This window comes from Podarcis gaigeae, assembly GCF_964106915.1.
Source record: "Podarcis gaigeae genome assembly, chromosome: 9".
Taxonomy (NCBI): Eukaryota; Metazoa; Chordata; class Lepidosauria; order Squamata; family Lacertidae; genus Podarcis; species Podarcis gaigeae.
In genome coordinates, this window is record NC_139685.1 from 5,383,168 (window position 1) to 5,394,117 (window position 10,950).

At 43.1% G+C, this 10,950-nt stretch overlaps 1 protein-coding gene across 4 annotated transcripts in view; it reads left to right on the top strand.

Annotated features, from left to right (window-relative positions):
- PPP2R2C (protein phosphatase 2 regulatory subunit Bgamma) overlaps window positions 1-10,437 on the top strand; it is a 56,315-nt gene extending 45,878 nt beyond the window's left edge. For all 4 annotated transcript variants that reach the window (XM_083698377.1, XM_083698379.1, XM_083698376.1 and 1 more), the window contains 4 exons: window positions 943-1,107; window positions 4,044-4,213; window positions 7,345-7,436; window positions 7,886-10,437. In XM_083698377.1, the coding sequence (XP_083554503.1) occupies window positions 943-1,107; window positions 4,044-4,213; window positions 7,345-7,436; window positions 7,886-8,177 (719 nt within the window). In that variant the 3' untranslated portion in view covers window positions 8,178-10,437. The remainder of the gene's footprint in view (window positions 1-942; window positions 1,108-4,043; window positions 4,214-7,344; window positions 7,437-7,885) is intronic.
- Window positions 10,438-10,950: the final 513 nt, after the last annotated feature.

The following is a 10,950-nucleotide window of genomic DNA, read 5'->3' on the forward strand; positions in this document are numbered from 1 at the left end:
ACTCTGGGAACCCCTGGTCAAATTTGGTGGCAATATCTCAAGAGGCATCCCAAAGGCACAGAGAACAACCAAGCAGGCAAACTATTTTCTAAAATATCTAGTGGATAGTGTCTGACGGTTATGGCCAAATTGACAAATCAGCAATTCTCTCTAGTCTAGGCCAGCAGAAGAATTAATGTAGCTTTCTCCTGGCAGGTGCTATAAACTCAGTTAAGGTTAGAAAGATATAACTAAATTGGTCAATGAATTAAATCCCTACAAAAATACAAAATAGGTTGCTGATGTGGCCTTATTAAGGACCCATAATGTTTGAAAAACTACATTTCTCAAGGATGTTGAAGCTCATAAAGCAGTAGCAAAAGGTTATGACAAAGTGCAATGATTGTCACACACAGATAATGGCAGATATATATTACCAATTAATGGGATAAGTGCTGGTGCCTACGGCAGTGGTAGAAGGTTCCTGCTGATTGTGAGCTGAGTCTGAATCAGCCCAGGAGTTCTTTCAAAGCGGCTGATTGTGGACTTCAAAATCCCCAAACAGAACTTGGATCACTACTTCACAGACAAAATCATATTTATCTGAACATTGGAGGGGTGCATTTCACCCTGGTTGCCAAGGCAATACTTGATGCATAAAAGGCCCAGTTTTTCCTCCTCTTTTTAATGGGTTTTAATGGAGTTTTTTTTCAAACTCTCAGATTTCACTGTCAGTCACATAACTGCATCAATTGCATCCTCAAACAGCTTAGCAGAACAAGTGGTTTTGACTAATAAAATGTACATAGTCGATATGATTAGCTAATAAAAGGTATTTTTAGCTTCCTAGCTGTAATTCAGTAATGTTTTCAATGAGAAATCAGTAATGTAGCATACATGAAAAGATGGTAGAGAATAACAGTTTGTCTCTGAACATGTTCCTTACTAAATATTTCCACTCAGACATTGTAGATATAAAGCCAGCCAACATGGAGGATTTGACAGAAGTTATTACTGCATCTGAATTCCATCCTCACCACTGCAATCTCTTTGTTTACAGCAGTAGCAAAGGGTCTTTGAGACTTTGTGACATGAGGGCATCAGCGCTCTGTGACAAGCATTTTAAACGTAAGTTACCGGGTGAGATTTTCATTTAAAAAATGTTGACGTCTGCATATGGCAGACTTGAATGTGGAGGTTATTGTTTATGCGCTCATTAGAAGTAGAGATGGCTCACTAATAAGCGCCATGACCATTCCGTCCCCCCCTCGCCACAGCCACCTGCCCAACACCCAACATCACTGGGGCAGGAGGACAGGATTACCCTATTTTTCGCTCTATAAGATGCATCAGACCATAAGACGCACCTAGTTTTTGGAGGAAGAAAACAAAAAAAATGTTCTGAATCCCAGAAGCCAGAACAGCAAGTTGCTGTTCTGGCTTCTGGGATAGCTGCGCAGCCTGCATTCACTCCCATAAGACGCACACACATTTCCCCTTACTTTTTAGGAGGGGAAAAGTGCGTCTTATAGAGCGAAAATTACGGCAAATCCTGCATTGGCTATAGGTGAGACTGTTCTCAGCATGATGAGTGGGAGTTGAATCATGCTTAGTTCAAGCATCCCAGGAAGCTAGAGGCTCGCCTTGGAGTGTGAGGGCTGCCTGAAAGCCCTTGTGTCATGTCAGATCTGACCCCCTTCCCCCCGATGGGGCACAGGGGTGAAATGGACAAGGAACACAAGCTGAGCTTGAATCCTGGCGTGATGGAGGCACGGTGGGTGAGTAGCTCCCATCTCCAAGAAGTTGGCCCCATTACCTACCCTGGCTGGAATTGCACTCCCACTGAAGGAGCAGCTTTGCAGTTGGGAGTGCTTCTGGGTCCATGTCATGGTCTGGTTTACGGGCAGTCGAAGTCCTGGCGGAGGACGTCGGGACCGGGGGCAAGACGGCGGGGTGGGAGGAGGAATGAGAGTCTGGAAGCCAGGAGTCAGGAAGCCGAGGGTCCGAGAGCCGGGAGTCCAGAAGCCAGGGGCCCGAGGATCAGGAAGCAAGGAGTCAAGAAGCCAGATGTGGCAAGGCAGAAAGCATGTTACTGTGGCAAAGAGCCAAAGGGAAATGCTGACCTTATATCCCTTCCCGGCTCTTGCCACCAGGTGCTGTGAGTTACCAATCGGCCTCACCTGTGTGGCTGCGCCTTGCCTCTTAAGAACAAACTTAGGAAAGCCCCAGTCCTGCGAAGCCCTACCAGTCACAGGGCCTGGCTCCTGCACACTCTCCTGACAGTCCAGCTCCACCCCTGGAGGCTCGGGGAGCCTCGGTGGCTGGAAGCGCCTTTGACCAGCAGCAGCTGGTTTGACAGCTACAGCCATTCCGGGACCAGGAAAGCCTTGCCACAGTAGTCCATGCGCTGGTTACTTCAAGACTGGGGTTCCTGCAATGCGTTCTACGTGGGGCTTCCTTTGCGCTTGATCTGGAGGCTGCAGTGAGTGCAGAATGCTGCAGCACGATTGCTGACAGGAGCGAGGCCTCTCCAGCATGTAACATCCATGCTCAGAGATCTGCCCATTTGCTACTGGGCCAAGTTCAAGGTTTTACTATTAGTATATACAGCCCTTAACAACTTGGGTCAGTTTATCTAAAAAATTGCTTTCCCTCACATGTACCCACTTGACCAATTTGACTGGTGAAAATGGCACTTCTACGGGTGCCTCATAATACACTTTCTGCCTTTGTAAGTAGGTAGATAGTTTATTACAGCCATAGGCCCATATTCAAAACATCATACAGCAAAACAGGTATAACAAAATAAAATTAATAAATTAAAATACGTTTAAATCAAGTACATCTCAAATCGTGAATTTCTAAATTCCATCAAAATAAGAACAATATAGCGCTTAAAATATCAAATTATCAATATAAATCAATATTATTTAGGCAAAATCAATAATCATAGAGTAATCCATTTTTCCTCTTATAAGGTAGTACTGTTATCAGAAATCTGGCAACAGAAAGGGACCTACTCGGATCAGAATCTTGCAGTAAATGTATTAGCTGTGTTTCCAAGGAGTCACCCAAGATTTCCAATAATAAAGGGGACAAAAATCTGATCCGAGAAACTGAATGTAGCGAACAACAGAATAGTATATGTTGTAAGGATTCTATAGATCTATTATCACATACACACACCGCTGAGATCTGACCATTGGAAAATCTATTATTCAAGACATTGGAAGGAAAGGCGTTAAATCTTGCCTTAATAAAGGCATATCTGTGGGCCGCTACAGACAAAGAAGTCAAATAAGATGGTAACTGCTGAGAGGGCACTATGCCAAGATTTAATGGTGAGCAAGTGCCACTACCCAAAATGGTGTTTTGTTGTAGGCCAATCTCCTCAAGTTTTTGAGTGAGGGTTTTTTTTGCTGTGGCTCCATAGGAGCCTTTGTAAGTACTTGCTTAATGGCAGCGCCTACACTGCGGAACTCCCTGCCTATTGATACCAAGCAGGCGCCTTCACTGAACTCTTTCTCAGCGCCTGCTAAAAACATTCTTGTCTAGACAAGCCTAAGCAGATGCTTAGAAAGCTGGGTTAATTTTAATCTATTTTGATATTTTAACTTTTATATGTTTTAAAGTAGGGTTCTCCCCCCAACCCCTGGTTTTAATGATTTATCATTTTGTAAACTGGTCTGAGTTACTTTGCAATGAAACAGATAAGTAATAAAAAGCCAGAGCCTAGGCAGTGATTAGGCACCTTGGAAGCACTGTGTGAAATGTTAGCGTTTTAAACATTAAGTCAGTTTTACATTAACAGGACAATCCTATAAATATATGTCTTGTTTTGAGTTAGCAGAGCTGTATTTGTTATTTGAGCCAGCTATTAAAAATGCATTTTAAAAAGACATTTATTGTGCCTTTTCTTTTTAGAAGTTCAAGGTGGATAACAGATTTTTAAAATCAGTAAGAAATTACAATGTAATATTCTGATTAAATTGAAATTGCCATGGCAAAATAAGTGATGTGCACTTCTTAATAGGCATATTTTTCTCTTTGTTTCACTTCATCAGTTTTTGAAGAGCCTGAAGACCCCAGTAGCCGCTCGTTTTTCTCTGAAATTATTTCTTCTGTGTCTGATGTCAAATTTAGCCACAGTGGGCGATATATGCTAGCAAGAGATTACCTCACTGTCAAGGTTTGGGATCTGAACATGGAAACAGTGCCAGTAGAGATATACCAGGTAAGTGTTTGTTGCTTTTATTTGACCATGATGGTCTAATATATGGCAGTCTAGGATAAAATCTTCTCAAACTCTGCAACAGATAGAGAGGAGATGTGAAGTGAAGGCCCAAGACAGGTGTTGATCATGATGTGAGCTGCGCACAGGTGGTCTGAAGCGAGCGAGCGAGCTACCACCATTCCTGTGGAGCCTCCTTTTATTGAGACAAACATGCAAGCTAGGCAAATACTTTTTTTGGGCTGTGACCTTTACACATCTTCCGTCCCGAAATCATGGGGTGGTACAAAGTTATTTTGGCACCTGTTCCACAGCGTCATTTTCCCCTTGCACAGTGTATGACGTAGGAGACAAAAGGTCTCAGGGAAAAACTTACAGACAGGACACCGCTGACTCTGAGACCGCAAAAGGTCAGGCCTAAGGGACGATGTTCTAGACAGCCATGACTTGTCTGAGGGAGAGTTTTCCCTGCACCCCAGGGTCACGCGTGCAGGCAGATTGTGGCTGCCTGCTGGTGGGGAAGTGTGCTCCCTCCGGACCCCACTCCCAACTCCGCGATATCCCTACAGAGATGGATTACCTTTGACACGTAAGAGAATACCGTATTTTTCGCTCTATGGGATGCACTTTCCCCCCTCCAAAAATGAAGGGGAAATGTGTGTGCGTCCTATGGAGCGAATGCAGGCTCCTTGGCTTCAGCGATAGCAATGTGAAGCCTCCAAAGCACAGAGGGAGTGCTCCCTCCACGCTCCGGAGGCTACGCATTGCTTTCGCTGAAACCTGGAGAGCGAGAGGGGGCGGTGCACACCGACTCCTCTTGCTCTCCAGGCTTCAGGATAGCCGCCTGAAACCTTCAGAGCTCAGCGCGAGTTCCTGCTGCGTTCCGGAGGCTTCAGGTTCCTTTCGCTGAAGCCAGGAGAGTCTTGCTGCGCTCTGAAGGCTTCAGGGATCTTTGAGGCTGGCGGTGGGGGGAAGCAGCACTTTCCCCAACCGCCAGCCCCACAAGCTCTGGGGGCAGCACAGTTGAACACACTTAAACACGCAGAACACACCTTGTTTTAGAGGGGGAGAACAAGAAAAAATCTCCCCCTCTTAGCGCAGCGCCCCTTCAGCGAAGCGGGAGGAGAAATGTAAGGGGCTCCGTTTCTCCTGCCGCTTGGCTGAAGGGGTGCTGAGCAGAGAGGGGGAGAATTATTTTTCTTGTTCTTCCTGTCTAAAGGTCGGGTGTGTCCTAGAGAGCGAAAAATACGGTATTTTTAAAGGAAGGGATGTGGTAGCAGAAAACTCTTCCAGGGCTTAAAAATAAGTCGCTACAACTGCTATATAAATTGTTAAATAAACAGAAGGTGGTTACATAAAGAATTTATAATGATTCAGAGCCACTGAGACGGAAAGCTAACTGACAGATTTTGCAATTTTCCCATCACTCCCATGCAAGAGGCAAGTGAATCCTCTGGAACATGGGTAGGAGTTGTGAATGTGCCTGTCATTAAGCTCCATCATACATCCAATACTATCTTTTTAATCCTAAACCTAATGCCTCTTTGTTGCTGTTGCTGTTTAAAGTGCACCTGTGATGTCCTTCAGCTCCCAGGGATGCTAACTTACTTCAGTCTCCTCTCTCCTGCTAAGGCAAGCCTGGAAACATGTCAGTAGGGCTTAAAATATATAGAAACTCTTTGAGAACAATGCAAGCAATAGGGGCTTTGGGCTCATCCACACTTTTGCTTGTCCTACCACTTCCCCTTGGAGGAAACCTGCTCTTTACTGCTGAAGTGGAGCAAACGTCCGTTGGGTTTCCTGCAGATTAATGTTTGTTCTGATTCAGCAGTAAAGAGCAGGTTTTCTCGGGGAAAGCAGCAGGGCAAATGGAAAACTGCTTTCTAGGCATGCGACAAGTGGAAGTGCAGACAAGCCGAGAGAGCTGCTATTGCGAGTGTTTTGTGTGGGAGAACATGGCTATTGAGATAAGCACCAGCAAACTGCAGCTTCCACTGCACTTCACATTGCCCCTTTCCCTAGGAATTTGGGCTGAAATCCTGTAGCCACTTTCCTAGGAGTAAAGCCCACCTAACAGGAGTATAGGGTTGTGCCATTACATTGAAAATGAGCACAGGCCACTTCTAATTTCACCTCTGAAGCAGGGATGGCAAGGACATTGAGCTACGTAATTCAGCTTACTACAGAAGTCTCTTTCAGGGAAACTAGTGTCACATCTCAAATAAATTAAATATAGTTCAGAAAAGATACGGGTTCTGGCTTTTTTATGTAGTACTGGTTTAAGTTATGTGCAAATTTTCCTCAAATAATGGAAAGTTGGTTCAAAGATTATAATATTAATTTAGGTCTGTAAATCTATGAAGAGTCTTTAAAAATTATCCAAAATGTGCCCTCGTTGTTTTTAAAAGAAATTCATTTTAAATGTTGAAGAGAAAAGCTCGTTTGGAATTAGCAATAGCACAACTAGGAACTTAAACAAAATAAATTAATCAGCAATGTCAGGTTTGCAGCTAGGGCCATTGCTTCAAAACAGAAATAAGCTCACAGTCTTTAAAACTAAGATATTCCTATCAATTGCCTGGGAGCAAGCCCCACTGAACTCAATGGGCCCTTCTTCTGAGCAGACAAGAATAGGATCACGCCCCAAAGTGCTTAATCGCATATATAATTTTGTCCCATCTGACTTCGGTTCAGTTGTGCTCAAAATAATATTTTTTTTTAAGTGTCAGAGGATCACTGTAGGAAAGGGAGAGTCTTCTTCACGTTCACTATTTATTTACAAATGGGACTTGCAACAAACGTTCTTATGCAGTTAATCCCCAGGCCCTAAGAAGAACGCTCCAGTTCAGGGCTGCAGCCAGCCTGGAAGACCAAGCTGAATGAAAGCATATGTAATTCCTAATAGCGGGGCCAAAGCAGGTTGAGAGATATGTCTGGATCTCTTAACATGATCCATCAATAAAGTTACTTCAAGAAAGATGTTCTGTTCTCTTAATTTTATTATCAATGCTTGTTTACCGGCAACATTTAAAAAGCTGATTCCACCAAGAGCTGTTGACAGTGGTGTTCGTTGAGGGCAAATGGGAAAGTAGAAGGTCTAACCTTGAAATAAAAGCTTTTTGCTCACTAAACAGGTTCATGACTACCTTAGAAGCAAGCTGTGTTCCCTTTATGAAAATGATTGCATCTTTGACAAGTTTGAATGTGCGTGGAATGGATCTGACAGGTAATATAGCCACCCAACTGTCTTGTTTAGCATACAATGCTACTTAGATAAGATGAGAGGAGCCAGTCAAGAACACCATTATACCTGATGCCTAGGGGAAAGGCTTATCTGATGTACTAGAATATGAAGAGGAATATTTCTTGCTCTAAGAGATGTTTGGAAAGTCTGAAATATATTGCTTCTCCCTGTGGAGGGTGGGGGGGAAGCAGAGTGGCGCTGGGAAACAAGAAAACTCCACATATTATCTAGTCATATAGTTATTGATTTTATATCCCCCCACCTTGCCTCTCAAAGGAACTTAGGGCAACAAACATGGATAAAATAATGAAAGCCATCTTCGAATGATCTTAAAAATAATTCCAACACTGATTTCAGTGGTTCCTGCGCAGAGGCTTTCCTTACTGGGTCCTGCCCTTCGTAACGTTTCCCCCGTTTTCCTTCCTCTGCAGTGTCATTATGACAGGAGCATATAACAATTTCTTCCGAATGTTTGACCGGAACACTAAGCGCGATGTTACCTTGGAGGCCTCCCGAGAGAGTAGCAAACCCCGAGCAATTCTCAAACCTCGGCGGGTGTGTGTCGGAGGCAAGAGGAGGAAAGACGACATCAGCGTTGACAGTTTGGACTTTACCAAGAAGATACTGCACACAGCATGGCACCCAACAGAGAACATCATTGCTATCGCAGCTACAAACAATCTGTACATATTTCAGGACAAGATGAACTCTGAAATGCACTAGGATTCCTCTTTGTAAACAGCCGCCCAAGAGGTGACAGGTGTGGTCGCTGTTTGAGATGTGATGCTAATCCATTTACTTGGAAGCAAACACTCCCCATTAAGTGTCTGCAGGTGTGATGGAGATGGGTTTGCCCTTTTAACTACCCCTACCACCCCTTGAGACAACCACTCAAGTGTTTTAATTTATTGCAATTGCTGCAGATATGTTTCAAAATAAATTCTGTTAAGAAGGGCCCTGTGTCCCGCTCATCACTAATTATTTTATATTGTTTCTAAAAGACTGCCCACAAGAATCAGACATCTACGTAGTTCAAGGTCCTCCGTGATTCTTTTTAAGGATATCCCCCTTGTGGGGGAGGGGTTTAATCCCAGTTTTTATATTTTTTGCATTACTAGCCCACTAACACAGTTGTAGTTCCAAGAGCAAGGAATTACTGAAGCACAGAAATGGCCCCAAAGATGCCTTAAGCCAGAATCTGGGACCTTGCAAGAAGCCACTGCTTGGGCCAGGGCAGCTAACAGCACATCTGCAAGCAGAAAGAGATGTGGCGGAGAGCAAAGGTAGATAAGAAGGCTTTTAGACTAAGGACCGCATGGTTGGCCCTATCATAAGGTATCAGCTAAGGGGGTGGGACCATTAAGGACACACACAAAGCAGAGGACCACCTGCAGCCTGTCAAACAAAACTGCTGCATGACTCTTTCAATCCGCAGCTCTCCCCCGCTATTCAATACCAGAGTAGGTTGATGGAGGGACTGGCAATTATTCTTTAAGGAGTTCTATTTTCCGCTCAATTTGAGTAAGGTGGGTAGAATATGACGATAACAGCTATCTAATGACTTTTCAAAATATCTGCCATTGTTACATCTGAAAGTTTCACTCTGAATGTTCAGAAAGTAAAAGGGCCAGGAGGACAGGGCGCTAGCTCACCTCAGGATACACAAAACGGAATAAATGACTGTCCCAATTAATGTCACAACGCAGCCATTTAAATCACTCTTCCGTCAGAACTCAGCTCTTCCGACCAGAACTCACTGAGTTGGCAATGCTAGCCCCTTGGACACGAAATGTGGAGATTTAAAAACCTGCAGCGTGCTCAATGAAACCTGCAAGAGTGAGTTGTCTCATGTCAACCATCTCCAAGTTATTTCTTGGCCTGACTGAAATGGAGGAAAGCACAACCCCAGCTGGCCAGGCTGCCTTTCTCAAGATCCCTCTGCTGTTAATTAATTTTGCACTATTCTGCATAGACCTTTCGATAAATGAGAGGAGGGCGTCATAAAGAAACTTGCATGCCTTTGCACTTTGATTTGGAGGGGGGCGGGGAAAGAGAAGGGGAGAAAGTGAATCCAGGCGGATTCTGTGACACCATGATTTTAATCAGAAGCTTTGGTAACACTACATGAAATGAAGGACACCTGCCATTTTCTTGATGCTGGACATTGTGTACAGAAGCATCAATTCCAATAATCCACATACAGTATGAAATGTATACAGTAATTTTACCTGGGAATGAATGTTTGTTTATAAAGCTACTGCATACTCTACGAGACACTGGCAGTATTTACGTACACTGTATTCTAATTGAAATTTGAACAATCCAGTCTTCTTGTAAAAACTTTTAGGAATATGAATACTGTATAGAATTCTTGTTAAAGCCAAATAACCATTTTTCTTTTTTTAACAAAAAAAAAAATCTTTTGGCTTTATTCATTAATCAGAGTAATTTAAAAAATGATAACTGCACACTGGAATTTTATGTCTGAAAATTGTATTTTGGGGGGGTGGCGAGGGCACTGTCTGGCAGTAACCAATGATGCAATTGTTCTTCACACTCTTTCCCCCAGTTTCAATTCTATTATCTTATTCACCAACTACCGAACTGGTTTATGCAGGGATTATATAATATCTTTCTAACTACATAAAATGGGTTTTCAGGCCACATTAATACAAAGTTTTCCGTTAAAAAGAAGGAACTAAACTCAAGACAGTAGTGATCTATCTGGGTCTCCGATATCACCATTATAATCTAATTTTGTGAATGTAAGCAATGAATGTCACTCATTCCAAATCCATGAAGAACATCTTTTTGCTTTGGTTTTGAACTTAAGAAGGTAAATAATGATACAGTTGGTAAATCCATTTAGTTGGAAAGCTTCATGGCTGTATTCTTGTGTTGCACAAATTAGCTGACTGTTGTTGGAACATATATATAAATATGTTGATACTGGCTTTTTCAATAAACACTTTCTTTAAAAAGCTGAGCTGTGCTTAATTCAACTCCAGCAGTTGCTCCTTTAAATCAAATAATTGCACCTTTGATTCAATTATTGTTCTCAAAGCACTTGAAATGTACATTTAACAAGAAGATCAACCCTATTCTATTCAGAAGTATGTGAGGAACAAAGAAGTTGCACTCACACACGCAAGACACTTCCAAATTTAATAATTAAGCTCTCCACCAGCTTCGTCTCATCTGCCCCCACCGGCCGAAAGAACACCCCATCCAATCCTTTACTTGGAAAGTGGCAGCAGAAATGGTTTTGAGTAAAGGACGGGCGCCATATTTCTTGAAGCACAATTTAAAATGCTGGGCGTGGCCAAATCTGTGGCGTTGCCCTCTAATTGTGGATTTCCTTTTGGCATATTCAAGAAGTTCACACAGAGCAGGAAAGAAGTACCTGTTAGTTCATACTTGAAGGCAATAAGGAGGGAGGGGTGCAGGCCTCTATAGTGGTCCATTACTGAACATAGTCTGGGATACTGCGCTTATC